Source organism: Danaus plexippus, chromosome 24 (assembly GCF_018135715.1).
Source record: "Danaus plexippus chromosome 24, MEX_DaPlex, whole genome shotgun sequence".
Classification (NCBI taxonomy): domain Eukaryota; kingdom Metazoa; phylum Arthropoda; class Insecta; order Lepidoptera; family Nymphalidae; genus Danaus; species Danaus plexippus.
In genome coordinates this window covers 2,695,905-2,712,919 of record NC_083552.1, presented here as the reverse complement: position 1 = coordinate 2,712,919, position 17,015 = coordinate 2,695,905, and the positions used below count along the sequence as shown (strand labels likewise).

At 30.7% G+C, this 17,015-nt stretch overlaps 1 protein-coding gene across 1 annotated transcript; it reads right to left on the bottom strand.

The window, feature by feature from the left end:
• Positions 1–14: 14 nt before the first annotated feature.
• On the bottom strand, positions 15–16,717 carry LOC116775895 (dual specificity protein phosphatase CDC14A-like). The gene is made up of 8 exons (XM_032668921.2): positions 16,118–16,717; positions 15,666–15,823; positions 7,790–8,049; positions 5,348–5,554; positions 4,388–4,706; positions 4,140–4,278; positions 3,586–3,751; positions 15–3,253 (listed from the first exon to the last, which is right to left on the bottom strand). Exons 2-8 carry the CDS (start codon positions 15,709–15,711, stop codon positions 2,285–2,287), a joined length of 2,106 nt encoding a protein of 701 aa, XP_032524812.1. The 5' UTR covers positions 15,712–15,823; positions 16,118–16,717; the 3' UTR covers positions 15–2,284.
• Between the last annotated feature and the right edge of the window lie 298 nt (positions 16,718–17,015).

The window sequence follows — 17,015 nt, the reverse complement described above, 5'->3', positions numbered from 1 at the left end:
ATAAAAGTCATGTATAATCGCAATATCATTCAATGTTAAGCACAAGCGTTCCTGGATACCTTTAGGTACTAGTATTAGTAACAGATAAGATCACAAAGTAAATTATAGAATGATAACTTTCCCGCTTACTGGTCCCATTCAACTTTCGCATGTCGCCGCACCAAATCATAGTTGAAAATATACAATAATAATAATAATAATGAAATTAAAAAAAAAACGAATTAGAAATATAACAATCTAAACAATATGTCAATATTCAACAAATCACAAAGATTCCACAATCAAAATATTTATTTTTTTTCTATATAAAAAAAAAATCATAATAAAATAAATAAAATTTAAAAAAAGAAAAATGAAAAAAAATTATAGCTGCAACAATATGATCGACTTTTTTTTTTTAATCTTTCACCAGAATACGGTATCGATTATTTAATATGCTTTTACGCTAAAATTCAATTTCTTCTAATTATTTAACATACATTTTATGTTTCAACGATTTATTATAATTATTCATTAATTATCATAACTTATATGTGTAATTTACTGAAACTGAACTTTATATTTAACTTGATTTAACATAATCGAATTAACAGTACACATATATACAACTACAACGCCGAAGCCGCTTTGTAGAATGTAACAAATAATTTCACTTTAAAAAATCTTTACTTTATATTACATAATAATTATTCCAATTATAATATATATAATGCAGACAAAGAAATTATATAGTATATTATATATATCATCATCATCATCATCATCATCAGCCTCTTCTCACATGGAGAAGGTTAGAGCATTAATCACCACGCTTGCTCAAGTATATATATGTATATATGTGTTATAGATTTAACAGCCTTTTTATATAGATATAACAAACTTTATATATATTGACTTTCCTATATAAAGTGGCAAGTTCTGTACAAATTGATATGACACCGTAAATTCGTCAAATAACAGTTAATTCCAGTTAAAATAAACATTATAGAAAAAAAAACCGCACAAACTGGACTCACACGGTATATAAATCCAAGGATTGTAAGATTTATCTTCAGATTAAACAAAATATATAATGTCGATTGCATATCACAACCGTATAGGTAAATAATATTCTTATATAAAGGAAACTATTTAGTTATATACTTGTGACTGTAACTATTATGTATACATATAAAATAATAAAGCGGTAACAAGAAAATATTATTTATCCTAAGTATGAGTTTAACAGTTAAATAAAACCATCAGTTTGTAGGTATGAATTAATTCATTAAACGACCTAGTTACTTCATAGATTGTTATTTATATAAGTTATATCATATATGCTTTCTTCTTAGGAAATAGACAATTATCTATACCTTATCAAACACGTCGCCAAACTACATACTGTGAATATCTATTTTTCACTCATAAACCTTCGTATTCAGTATCAATATAGTACGAATGAAGAACTAATGTAACTACTGATGGTTTCGTTTAACTATAACCGTAACTAAGGTAAAAGCAACTTTTATATATCCAATCTTCAATGTTCGTCTATAACATAAAATTAATGATAATTCACAACAGGAAGCTCAATAGAAGCAAATGATAATGGCATCGGATAAGAATTATAAAAATATTTTTCCTTAGAATTAGTTAAGAAATAATACACGCTTAATGTACCGACTGCACTTGTGAGAATCAACACCTCAGCAACGTTCTAATACTAACAGCCAGTTAGAAACATTGATTTGTAACGTCACAACACTATAAAAAATTATATAATACACATATATTTTTATGTCTACATAAAAATTTCCTTCTACATTTAATGTAAAGAAAGTAAATATGATATTATAACAACTATTGGGCTTAGTTTAATAACATCAGTGCAGTAACATCATAATCAAATAAGGTTACTATATGAGTTCCGATGACAAATTCATCGAGGACAGATCTCTACAACATATTACCCTATAAAAAAATGTTACAACAATACAACGATTATGTTTACGGTTATTTAATAAACGGCACTAAATAGTTATTATGTATTTTTACCAGATCTTGAGGTTTTGTGAGAGAAAGAGACAAAAAATATTTGTATCTTTTTCCCTCACAAAGCTTCTATCCTATCTAGTAGAAGATCTCGAACGGAAAAAAATCATAGTGTTTTATTTAGTTTTCATGTATAAAATATTGTTAGCGGCTTGATATGAGTTCATGGTTCAGTTGAAGCTAAAAGAGGCTATCAACAATCAAATATCACTATGACACGTAATAAAAAATGGTTATCTCTACAGAGGTATCATTTCTTCTTGACGGTCGAACTACTCGCGCAAGTACTCGACCGTGTTTGAATGCCCTCTTTCAATAGGCTCATGCCGAAAGCCGGACATTTCTTCCGTAACGCTTTGATCTTATATAGCTTGTTCCCCTGCGAATTGCCCGTCTCCTCGTAATTATCTGGCGTCACGTCGGATGTTATCACCGAATTCGATATGCAGTCCATTGGTTCTGGGGTTTTCGATTTATCCCGTTTCCGCCGGAAACGGAAAGGAGTGTCTAGGGAATCGGCGGAAATGTTGGTGATGTTGGTATCACTGGATGATAGATCCTGTGTACCTTCGAGACCACTCTTTGGAAGTGTTTTTGGAAGCTTCTTGCGATTTATTGAATTGGATCGAACGATTAATTTCTTTCTGCCGTTTAAATTCGTGGGTGTTTTCGACTGTACGGCTTTGAGATTAGGTTCTGACGGCAGCCGTTTGCCATTCAAATGGCAATTCTCCGTCAATGCTGATAGGGTTGAAGTTACGTTAGTTAGTGTTGTAACTACTGTGGTGTCGTTTGATGACAGCTTTGATACTATTCCCTTTCTGGTGAATGTTTTGATCGGGCTGCTGCCGTGCGAATATGCAAGATTTGGCCTCGCGAGGTTAGCCCGTTGGCCGTGGAAGGAATTCTTACCAGTCAGTGGTTTAACCCCAGCAGTTAATTTAACTTGGGAATTGGCACTTCTTGTTGGCGGGAATGTGGAAGTCTTGGCTGCATAATGGGACTTTAGCGTGGCGTTCATTAACCTAGGTTGGGGCTTCAGGTTTGTATTGTTGGCATTCCTGATGTTGTTGGTGGGTATCATGTAGTTCATTTTTGGTGAAAACAGAGTTTTTGTTGGCAGCATTGGCGTCGCTGTGGTCTTGTATTTGCCGATGACTTGAGTTACGTTGTTTTCCGAGTCCGTCTCATTGGCGTTTAATACGTTAGCGTTGTCCAACTGCAGAAAATATAATTTCAAAATATTAATTATATAAAAGAAAAAAACTTTTTGGCTGTCCGGTGCATTTTTTTGAACATCTGACCGATTGATTTAGATAGAACACAATATTTCTACAGAATTAAAAAAAAAATGTAGTAAACAATATGGGTGTAAGTTTATTACAGAAATAGAGGAGTTTTAAACTTTTGAAAATGAGTACACAATGTATAGATTTATATTATTTGTTTAAACCTTTATCTGATATGAGATGAAATGTTTTTTAAAGTATTTTTTTTTTCTTGGCTAAATAACAAATATATTTATATATAGAATCAGTGTGAATGGTTTACCTTATTCGTATTTTTACTGCTATTGAGTATAGTCTGCAGTGACACGGGTTTGTCTTCAGTCTGCGCTGGTCGAAGGCTGTATATAGCTCTCGTGAATACTGGTAAAGATGTTACGTTGTTACGCCGTCGATAAGCCTCTCCTAGAGCGTGCATTCTAGGCTGTATGCTGGAATGTATAATATAATTTTAAGGCGAAATCTCTCACTATTAATTAATTACTTTTAAATACTATAATTTTTATGTATTGTGTATTGATGCATTATAAGATAGGAACGAAACAGTTTGCTTAAGATTTGTTTTCTGTTTTAAGATGTCATAGCCAGATCTTGGTTTTTATTCGACCTATTTATTTTTCATCATTTTTGTTTTTGCATGCAATTTTATCGATAGGACATTTTGATGAAAGTTCTATAAAACAAGAGATCTAAACCGCAGTTAATGCATTCAAGGAACTTATAAGATGGTCTCTTAAAGAAATATGTCAAATGTGATATCCGCTAACTCCGAAAAGGTTAATATACCATATTTCTTTACTTTATAATATAGATACTCACTTTTCAAGGAACCATTGTTGGTGTCCTATAACAGAGCCAGGTCTACAGACTCTCAGCCAGGCGATGGCTTCCCGAGCGGTGAACGCGTGATGCTTCATCATATAGCATGCTATCAACGTGCCGGTGCGACCGAGACCAGCTGAGGACAATATGAGACACTAATAAGCACTTATATCTTTCTACACGTCTTCAAAGGACGAAATTTTATATGATTTTGTATAACAAAATATATCACATATTTAAAATACCTTTACAATGAACAGCAACAGCTCCCTTAGCGGCTTCAGCGATGCGAATGAATCTATTGACAATCGACTCTGATGGTACAGATCCATCGACGAAGAATAGTTCTCTATGCTCGAACCCGTGAGCTGTGAACTGTCTAGCGTCGTATGACTTCTTGTTCAGTCTAACTACAGTCGTGACGTGGTTCTTCTTGAAATAGTCGTGGTAATGTTCGGGACTGTGTAACGGGTAGCCGCGGTCCAAGCGGGAGCGGTGATGTGGTCCAGAGAAAGCCAGCATCTTATCGGGGACTATCCAATTGAGATCGCCGTTTTCCACTTTCTGTAATCGATTCATGATTGATAGAATTATTAAATAAAACTGATAAAGACCTCTTCAGTTGGCCCTCATTATAAAACGTGGGAGTTTGTAAGTGTTGATAGACGGATGTTTGTCACTCTTTCACATCAAAACAATTGACTTGATTTTGGTGAAACTTCACGATAATATAGTTTACTCATCAGAATAATATATAGGCTGTAAATTATCCCGGTATTATGTGTAGTTCGCGCGAGATCAAAGCATAACAGTTGTATTGGTTATGAAGTCAAGTGATACAACTATAGATATTGCTGCTGGTTGGGTGTCGTACGTATTATTTTAATACACTATATACATTTCTCTCTGAGCGTAACTCCGTGGCTCACGCAAACGGAGTAGCGGGAAAATTTAGTATTATACATTTAATTGTCGCTTATTATACAAGAAGGGCAAGGCATTTAACAGAATAATGATACGCCAAAACGCCTTACATAATTTAAGAAACGAGTTATTATACTGATAGACCAACATATCTGAGAACCTCCGCGCTGAAACTGCTTTTCAAATGAAAATAAAACACGAAATTGTTCAAATTTGAGACACTCACACACACATACCTACGCACGCACACAACAATAAAAATAGTTAAACTCTATACGTACCTCATAAAACAAATACTGATCAGCGTCAAAGTCGTCGAAGTCGAAGAACTTAGCGTCATGAGCGACCTTAATGCCGTTCAGCACATCCAAGAGCGATATGTCAAATAACGGTGGACCTCCGGAGGCATCGCGGAAATTCAACAATTGCCACGTGTTATCCGTCAGCTGTTTGTACACCGCGGCCGGTGAACCGCCCAAATATATTATCTGTAACATTACACTCATGTAGACTTAAATTTCTAGTGACATTATCACTATCATTGTCAACGTCAACGTCAAAATTGACACATGTATGTTTAATTTGTTATATTGACGGGATTTTAAATCGAAACTCCGTCGCATTTATCCATCGTAAATGAAAATTGCCTGTAGTATATGCGTAGTACGAGTTACAATGTTGCAGCACACACAAAGCGTTTCCCGTTTTTCATTCTACTCTACTACTTATAATGTAAAAAAAAAATATAAATTGTGGTAAGCTTATCTATTCGAAAGGATTCGTTAATATTTGAGAGTATAATACGTATTAACAGAAAACTATTACTCTGTGTTAAGGTTTAGTAACTAATCAATAATTTTTTTTTAATTTCTTATTTATATGCAAAAATTAATATAATATTATTTGCATATGTCAACGCTGTTCACATTGTTTTACAGCTGGTTCCGGTTCAAAGAAGCTATGCTCGGTGATATTAATACGTTTGAACGAAAACTCTAAGATATAATCGGTGTAGCTTACTATATGTATTAACAAATATGTATATTTACGATTGATTTTAATTCATTCAGACGTCCAATACTAATCAAACTGACTTATTTCACTCGTTTACTGAGTACTAACAAAGTATTCGAAATTGACTGTTTGCAATCAAAACCGACATTGGTACCGAATGCAAAAAAATATGTCCAATTATTAAAATGACTAGGAGACTTGGACATTACGTAGTTAGCGTCGCGCTTCATTAAACGACAACCTTGAAACAGTTACTAGACCATAGGATGTAGTTGATTTGCCTGATAGTGATATCATACTACGACATATAGATAATGAAATATACGAATAAGTTTACTTCAATACATTTTTATTCGTATACAATAATAAAGACAAAAACATATAGAATTAGTTTTTTGGTTGCCATCCAACGGTATATTGTTAATTATTCTCTCGGCTTATTGGACAGTATAGAACATAAAACATGTGTTATTGCTTGGTGGCTAGTATATTTTACTTGAAGCGTAATTATAGCGCCGACGAGAAGGCCGGCCTCGTGAAAATTACTTTCTTCACGATAAAAAAAAAGCTTTCAAGTGGACGTAAAAAGTGTTAGATTTTTTTTCCTATTTTTGAACGTAATGGAGAAAGTTTTGATATTAACAAGTAATTGTAACACTAGATATTTCTTGCAGCTGAACTTAGTTTAACGAAATGTTGTTTTTATGTATTGTTTAAATATCAGACAAATATTTTTTTTTGTGTGACATAGATACAGAAACCTTTCGAAACTTTTATAACTTTATAAATATATGAAAGGAAGTCGTGTTAGTTACATTATTTATAATTCAATATCGGCTGTACGGATTTGGCTGAAAATTTATAATTTAAAATTAGGAAACGGACGTAGGATAGTTTTTATCCAGTTAGATCGAAAAAAAAATAAGTTAATATAATCCAAAATCTGCTTATTTATTGCTTTTAAGACGAAACAGAGTTCGTCCAGTTAAATATAAATTTCTTATTCAGAATTTGACAAACACACTATAATATTAGTCATTGAATACAAAACAAAAATTTGTAAATTGATAGCAAATATCAGTCGACGTGTTTAATGAAATCTTTTATATTTATGACCATGATGAAAAAAGGTTGTACGTGAAAATGAATCAAACAAACCTATCAGTAAGCAATACAGATTAGGACAGATATTGAGGGGGCGTGCAACAGGACCTGGATTAACATTTACCTACATTCAAAGTTAATGTATAAAACAATCACGACGTTGCTATTAACATATTTTAAAATAATTTATTTGCTACTTTATTTAAGGAAGCCGATATATATATTAACATGAGAATTGGTCAAGCAGACAAATAAAACTATTTTGGTATTGTATATATTAGGAGTTTTAAAATATAACTTTTAGTGTTACTTCCTTAATATTATTTAAATGTTTGCCTGTCTATAAGTGTTGCTTATAAAATTTTAAACTAAAATGATTTAAAATAGGCTTAGCCCGGTATTTGGTTCAGCAGAAATTTATATCTGAATGAATTTCCCTATATTTCTTTTTGTAAAATATACATATGTGTAAATATAGGTAGATCTATTATTTGATGTATGTAGGTTTTGCCGATACCTCTTTATATAAGTACGTATAGTTACGTATATGTGTAAGTGTGTGTGTGTGTGTATGTGTGTGTGTGTCTTATCGCCATTTAACTAACCTGATAACTCCCAATGAGATATGCCGCATTCAGTCTGAGAGTATCGTTGTTGCTTGTGTAGAATACTATTTTTTTTTTCGGATTTTTCTCCAGTTCCTCGTTGAGTCTCTTGCAAAACTCATACAAATGGCACAGGTGATAGGGTCCAAAATCGAAATAAAAATTCTCATATACAATATCATCTTCTATGTGGAAGTATTTGCTGTTGCGAGTCGGTTTCGGTTTATATCCAGTTTCGAGGGTAGCGAAGTATAATCTGTCTGGAATTATGACAATTCTGATATATTAAAATGTTAGTTACAGTCTACCAAAGCTTTCTTTGACAACATTTTTTTTTACTTACACTAAAAGTCTATGTTTGAGTTTAAAACAAAAGAATAATACAGACATTTAAAAACTGTTGTTTTTCAAACACAAACATTTTTTTTAACTTGATACGATATGTTAAAGGAAATTTCTCATATATATATATTCTCATTTACTATTAATATAAAATATAAAAAAATTCCTCGCTAATATATAAAAAAATTAACAAACTACAAAGTCTTTAGATTCAAATCAAATGCATTATATTAAAACAGTATCTTTGTCATAATATATACATTCAGAACAAAATGTCACTCATTTAACTATACTATATTACTATACGAAATTTATTTGGGATTTTTCTATAAATTTATTCCCTCCAATCTCTTAAGGCACAAATTTCGTGAGTACGTTTCATTTAGACGATATTTTTTAAGTCTTTATCTAATGGAACTTGAACAAAGAAAAAAAACTATAGAGATCGTAAAAATCAAGTCGCATGATTAGGATGGAAATCAAAAAAGTACTGGCTCCTAAAATCATATAAATAATTGAGAAAAACGATTCTGACATGAAATTATAGTTCCATACTGTTATTAAATAAAATTTTTCAAGCGCCGCGAATTGGAAAGTAAAATGTAGCGATTATCAGTTTAACAAATGTGCCACGAAAAAAGATAATGTTAAAGTGAAACTAGTATTATTCGGATTTACGACGAGGTGCCCGTCTGCCCGTGATCACGGTTGCTGCAAAGTAACTGAAACGTCGGGATTATGTAGTTTTTAAATAATAAAATCCGCGTAGTAAATCCGAATAATACTAGTTTCATTTAAATGAATACTCGCGAAAATCTTAGATCTCAAAGATAATGTTATAAATATTCTCATAGCCACAAAGTATGTATATGTATAAATATGTGTGGGTCTGTATATATATATATATATATAAACAAATTCGTAGGGATGATTAAATTTATATAATAAAATATACCCAAATGCTTTCCCATCTAATTTTATCACAAAAAATCTTCATGCATGCAATATATATACGACTACAAAATTCAGAAAAATATTCAAATTTTACGACGTTTTTATAAACCAACTTATCCATTCCATCAGAATGACAGGCGAGCCATAAAATTGATGCTGATAACATAATATTCAATCTTTCCTAAGATGATATTCAATGTCATAGCTTAAAATTTTTAACCGACAACGTCACGAAGGATTATGTTCTATGACCTGTGTGTTTGTCCTGTTATTTGGGTAAGCTAAAGCCTATAAACGTGGCGTTATTAAAATGCCCATACTAACTAGATTCAGTAACATTATATCACACGGAATAATCAATAACAAAATCCATCACGGTGACATAACTAATAATTAATGCCCTTAATTAATATCTCTAAGATAACATAAATAAGTATTAAATTCCTAATATAGCATAAAATATATACATTAAATTAAAACTTACGAGAACTAAAGGCGGTAGCAAAAAATTAAATTTATATAATTATAATGATATCTTTGACTTTTGCGACTTTTATTCATTTAAATGAAACTAATATTTTTCGGATATACTACGCTACATATCGTCTGCCCGTGATCACGGTCGCTGAAAAGTAACCGAAACGTCGGGAGTATGAAGTTTTAACCAAAAATAAAGCACGCGTAGTATATCCGAAAAATATTAGTTTCATTTACATTTATATAATTATTTTAAATGTGAATTGTAATGAGAATTCACCGTATATATAATAATTCAAATACGATTATCATTGCATTAAGACTAGTGCTTTATATTAAAGAGATACTATCAAGTGTTACTTGATTATTGGGGCATAAAAACCTTCGTCATATAAGTCACTAAATCTGAAAGGTTTTTGGTATTGCACATATATCCATGTCTTAATATATGTATATATATAATGTTATGAGATATATGTAAACTATCGCTTGGAAATCACATTGGATTAGTTTTAAGAGCGATTTTTCTATACATTATTATTTTATTAAGTTATTATTGTTCTATCCACGCCTTTCTTCTGTTTCTCATAGTATGAGAGCCCAAATGGCAGCTTTGGAAGTGACTGGGTCCCGTCAGTAAATTATATAGGGAGAATGATGCATATAGCACTCTATGATGAGTAAGAAACCTTCATATCTTACGGGGAACCCCTCAGGTTATTAACAAAACATACTTAAAACTCGAGCGCGTCAGATTAAAAGGAAATTGATTAATTTGAAAATCATTGAGAAGATTATATATATCAACAACCTGACAATTTGATCGTGATTTTAAGAAATAAGCGAGTCTCGTGTGCGTTTAAATTTCTATTTTTTATTTTGAAATGTAAAATGGTAGAATTACAAAGAACTCATAATGATCTTACGGTTTCGATGGCGCAAAGTTAAAGAAGGGGAAACAAACTTCGAAGATGAGTCTTATAAGGATGGAGACGAAAGTGTATTTTAATTTATTTTTTTTTCTAGTGATAATGAATGAACTATATCTGATATTATATTAATAAATAATCCAATTTCTAAACGTGTATGCGCATATATTGTTTCAAAATTTTCTTATAAAATGCTCAGACTAACGATATCCCTTCATATAACTGTCGGATTATTATTGAGGATAACTTTGGCATCAACTTGACCCTCCTGAATGAAAATTTGACGCGCTGGAGTATCTCAAGATGACCTTTTCATCATACACAAAGATCTATTATTAGTTTTTGTCTCGTCCAAATAGTCAGACGTTTTAATTAGACCTTTTTAGTCACTTTTTAGGGTTTATTTTACACGCTCGAATAACTGTTTTTTTTTTGTATTTTTCAACCGCTTGTTTGGGCCCGCCCCCTGAAGTAATCTTAAGATGAATATGTAATAGTTATCAGAAACATAAAGAGGGTACACATTGTCATGACCAACACGCTCGTTTATTTTTATGCAACCATTTTTTTATTTTCCAAAAATGATCAAAACCGCTCCCCTCATTTTCTTTCTCTTAAGATCATAATCTTTAAAATCACCAACGTTCGTGTAACTGCAAATTTACCAACCCCTACTATCAATCACGAAATTAAAACGAAATTTAAGTTATATTTTAAAACATCGTTTTCAAGTCATGTCGTATGGACTATACGGGTTTGTTATGTGTTTTATTTTTAATCTCAGCGTTGTTGAGATTATAATTAGTGCATTATAAATAAAAACATCTGTCATGAACCGTCTTAAGTAAATTGAATACTAATTTATCTTCACGTCCTTTTAAAACTAACGCTTGATTAAACAACCACAAATGTAACAGTTAAAACACTTATATATTTTTTTGTTTGAAATATATTATATTTTTAATAATAAATAAAAAATATAATTGTATGAGACTCTGCTCTTAATTTCCGTCGACGATACAAATGGTTCTCTAAATAAAATGGAGAACTTTTTTTACTTTTGTAATTTGGAAAGTTGAAGAAACTCATTTCGAAAGCAACCTTATAACTTATAAAATTGAAATTTATTAGAACTTTTAATAATATACTTAATACTAACTGCATCACTGAGATGTTTTAACAGAGCGTTCCCAGTTTTTGATACCTACATATTTGCAGGTTAACCATGATACTTATCAAGGTTTTATGAATAAACTGGCAACTATAGGTGTATAGTTCAACTATTAAAACTTGTCGTAAGGGTACAGGATGACATAATATTAGATTTCGTTTATGAACGCGCATATAATTCATTGTGTTTTCCGTAAACGAAGTTCACGATTTATTTTAATTATAATATAATATACGTTAATCTATCAACTAGTGTTACAAAATGTAAATAAATTATAATTTTCAACCGACTTTAAAAAAAAAGGGAAGGTATCAATTCGTCTGTATTTTTAGTATAAAAATTTTCGGTATTAAAATATAAAATTTACCGAATCTAGTTATTTGTCTTACAATATAATTTAATTCATTATTTTTCATTGACGAATACCAAAACCGTAGAATTAAAATAAATAAAAATATCAATAAGTTAAGCTAAATACGAGTAAAAATTCAGGTTGTATATCCAAATGCGCATTTACTTGTTCTGATAAGAACATTCCTTCTAACCTACTTTAAAAACGAATGCTGCATTGTAGTTATAATTAAAAACAGCAACAATCAACCCTCTGACAGCGGATTTACATTAAGTGGATGTAATTGCTCGTACACCCTAGAGATTAGTGTTTTACCTGCATCGGATTAGTTGTGTGGTACGAATCACGAGCTTAGCGATTTCCATACAATCAAATCAGTATCATAATATAAATTACTTGACAATCTTCTCTATTATATCATAAAATTTATTCGCTACGGCCTTATAGCTGGATTTCGTAAATATATCTTTTCAAAATATTATCTGATTAACATAAACGATATATGAAGATATAATCCAAGGTGAATTTTGAAAAAGACAACCCGCATTTATACGTATATCAGGGCGGTTAGTATGTTAATGAATTCTCCGCCCGCCCTTGGGCCGCAAGTTTTGCATGGGTTATGTAATCTCAAGGTCACGCCAACACTTGCACCGCACCTTTATTGCATGTGTTCTGTCTGTGGGTACTTCAGTTATTTTTGTACATGGACATTTAAGGGCAAAGTTTAACTCGATAGCCCTTGCGTCTTGGCCTATTAATTCCGTTAACGTGGCAGCCACTATGAAGTTGAGCCTTGAATTGAATTGTTGTTTTTATTATTGGTACCAGACGTTCAAGGTTTTTTACAACCCTGAATTTAAATTGAAAAGAGATTTTACCGCAAGCGGTTTTTTTCAGCTGACTATAACTCGAATCACAATTTAATTCGAGTTTACTAGAAAGATACGTACCTCATTAACATAACGTACGATACTAGTAGAGAATTCAAGTTAATGGAAGCTTAAAGAAACAACTGTATATTATATTGTTCCTATTGATTTTTAATACGAATAAAGAAATTAATGAATTAATTAATATCATAAGAAAAATTTGACAGTTGTACTAGGGGTACAAATTACAAATAATGTTTTATTAAACAAATAAACTCAATTATATTTTTGAAAACAGTTCCTAGTCAAGATTTGCTATTTAAAATTGTCCACTAGCTATTAATAAGTAATTAATAAACATTTAAATGAGGGTAACGTAGACGTTTATACGAAAAAAAAATTATTGCAAGATTAAATGGATCTAAGATAAGCCGATTACGGCTTAAAAGTAAGTAATGTTTACGTAAACAAAGTAATGGAGTGGGGGGGGGGGGATAATTAAATTTCGTTATATAACCAGCACCCACAAATATATGAGCCCATATAAGCAGAGTACTGAATAAATTAGGTTATATGTCAAATTTAACATTATTTATTGTTTTTAGTTTTTATAGCATTTTTTTTTTTACATTGACAACCCACAAATGTGTATTGATTCACATATTTGTATTTTAGATGGAATTTGATTTAATTATTAATTTTCCCATATGAAAAGAAAATCCAAGTAGCATCCATTATATAACAAAAAAAATATTTATTTTTTATTTATGTACCAAAAAAATATATAATAATAACTATAACTTAAAAAGAAATGCAATACAGAGATATCTGCCAGAAAACTGTTCGATAAAAATAAGATCAGAAATTATGGTGTAGGTATACATAAAAAGAGATTTAAAAAAGCGATGTACTTAATTATAGATAAAATACAATACTTTTTAAATTCCAATTAACACTATAGAAGATGAATTGAAACCAAAGTCAGTTTGTATTGTCGAAAAGTACATAAAAATATGGAAAAAATTAAAAAAAACTATACTCTTAATTAAAGATGGTTATAAACCCACATAACCTCTAAAGTATAAACCAACTTAATAGGATAAATATTAATTTATATTTCAGTAAAATAACTAAACAAAAAATATATATTTTTTTACCACAAAATAATTTTAAACATCATAAGTTATTGACAATTTAAATTAAAAAAAATATTCACCATTTAAACTAATGCCAAATAAATAGTGCTTTTTTACATATATATTTTTTTTATAATCATATTTAAATACCTTAAAATAAAATACCCATTTGATTCCAAAGTAATTGATAAAAAATTAAAATAATGTACAAAATAATTTTAAAAAAATTCGGTAACATAATAAATGCATGACAAATAGGTTACTACTATTTTTTTTATATCCATAGGAATAATTTCTAAGACATGTCTGAACATATCTGACAAGTAACTTTTTGCACCCGAAAAATAATTCAATCTAACGTTTAGCACTTCTTTAAACCAGTCACATATATATGAATAAAATATAAGTAATAATTATAACGGAAATGACAAAATTATCAATAAAAAGTCAGATGACGCTTTCATTAGTTGAATAATTAAAAAAGGACTTCTACTACATTCGTATTAATAGTACAAAGACAAACACTAGATAAATATACTTAGCGCAAATAATTATTTACGATCCATAAATTTTAATAAATATTACCAAGTTATTTACATAATATATTTTATATACTATAACATACAAGACGCAATAAAACTATACAGTATTGTATTTTCGACTCACTACCCACTAATAAATGTCTGACTTCAGAATTGGGTCCAAAGACCAAAAAAATTTTTAAAATTCTCAATAGAGAATTACACTGACGTAATAAATGTCATTCATATGAATTAAACATTCATTTAATGTGTACATAAAGTCTTCTATTTATAGGTAACCTAATCCAGGTACTAATTTTGTGTTGAATCTAGATTCTAGAATATATTCAACACATATAAATAAATATATATTTATATGTATGTGTATATTATCATCATCATCATCAGCCTATTGGTGAACCACTGAGCGAAGGCCTCTTCTCACATGGAGAAGATTCAAGCATTAATCACCACGCTTGCTCAAGACGGGTTGGCGATTTCAATCTTATAATTCGAAATAATAAGACCAGGTTTGCTCACAATGGTTTTCTTCACCGTCCGTCAGTGTCTAAATACTCTTAGAAAGTACATATGACTGGGAAAAGATCACATTGGTACCTGCCAGGTTTCAAACCCGCACCCTCACGACCGGCCTTTAACCTCCAGGCCACCACAACATGTGTATATAATAGGAATATTGTATATGAATGTAGTATATTTCTTGAGACCGTGACCTTGTATCTCATGTCTATTATATTGTGTAATGTACATAGGATGTTGAGATCATTCTCTAAGTAGTGAACGAAATATACAGTAAGTAGTACAATATAATCTATTCATGTATAATGCATCAAGTTTCACAAAATAACTGTTCGGTGATTTCAGAGTAATTAATTCATCTTTATATAATATTAATTGTTAAAATACAAAGCAATATATTAAGTTCTTTCATTGTACTAACTGTGTATTGTAATCTTTTGTTGCAGTATAAAAAAACTATACATATAATTAACTTTTAACAGCATAAAACTAGAGTTATATATTGCATAGGTTTTCCTAGATCAATTAATACGTTTTAAGTTTTAATTTATATTAAAGATGACTAGTTCGTTCTAAACTCACCTTTAATAATCTCTGTAGATGATATGATAACATCATTTTCATCCATTCTTGACTTGTAACACAACAGGGCTGTTGATTTCTTTATTTTGAATGAACTATGTTCGCTAATTGATAGAATTTTTCATGGGAAATATCTTCCAGAATACATTATGCTAGCACTGAAATTAAAATCACAGACAGTGCCCAGGTTGTATAGTTAAAAAATAAAATATAGCCTAATAAATAAAAATTTTACAATTCAATTCTCAACATAAACAAACTTAAGCAGACCAAACAGGTGCAATTCCTATATAGCAACTTGTTAGAAAGTATGAAGCTGTTAGACAACTATTAAATCACCTGCTATAATTATACTGTCCATGTAAATGAAAACATTTTTTTTCTTTTATTATTATGTATGCCTTAATTGATTAGGTTTGTTATTAAACATATTGTAATTTATCAGATCTTACCATCCGTCTCAAATTAATTCGAATATTGAATCCCATAAACTTTAGCCTTCACAGTGGATTAAACAGACGTGGAAAAATATACAATTCCCGCACCAATAATCATCACAAGATTTAATATAGTTTCACTTCAAAAATGTAAGCCGGTAACAACTTGAACCAATACTTCGTCTACTTTTATTCTCATTACATTTTTTTATGCTCAGCGGCGACGTAGTATCACTGGCGCCGCGTAGGAGTCTTTATTTGTCGGCGTGGGTCGAGTTCACTCAAACAGAAGGCCATATCACCTCTTAAAGCAATACCACTAAACCTAAATGCCACTCGACAAGGATTAAACGTTTATTTCTCTGTTTTAGGCAACGGCATACCGCTCTACGATTCGCGTCGTAATGTGTTAACTTTAACTCAAAAATTGTAAACAACTGCCGGAATAACAATACATCACAATAGTAGTAGTAAATGAACAAGGTCGCGGCTTAAACGTTCAGCTTGAATGCAATTTTAAATGTTCTCCATTTATAGCGTGACGTACTTTATTTATTCAACGAAGTCCACTGACCAACAGCCGTTGAGATGAACGGAATATCCAAGACATTTAGTTCGTTTTTTTTAAATGTCAAGTTTTGACAATAATGTTATTAGTGTTGCTCGCTAACATAAATAATATTTTTGCTATTAATAAACATGTTAGAGTCTATGGTAAACCAAATTCATAAATAATTTTATATAAAATGTGGCTCCATATTTTAATAGAAACAAATAGAATACTTTTAATATTCTACTTTGTAAACTAAGATATGAATATTTTAATAAAATCCTTAAAAAAATATTTATTTGATATGATAGTTTTTTAGTCATTTACTCCATTGGAATATTATTAAGGTGATCACTTTATCAG

Excerpts from the sequence above, each read along its gene's own strand:
- LOC116775895 (XM_032668921.2), bottom strand. The coding sequence starts at position 15,711 with ATGGATGAAAATGATGTTATCATATCATCTACAGAGATTATTAAAG. Across the intron at positions 8,050-15,665 it reads ATCTACAGAGATTATTAAAG|ACAGATTATACTTCGCTACC; the intron begins GTGAGTTTAGAA and ends TCATAATTCCAG. Across the intron at positions 3,254-3,585 it reads GCAGTAAAAATACGAATAAG|TTGGACAACGCTAACGTATT; the intron begins GTAAACCATTCA and ends TATTTTCTGCAG.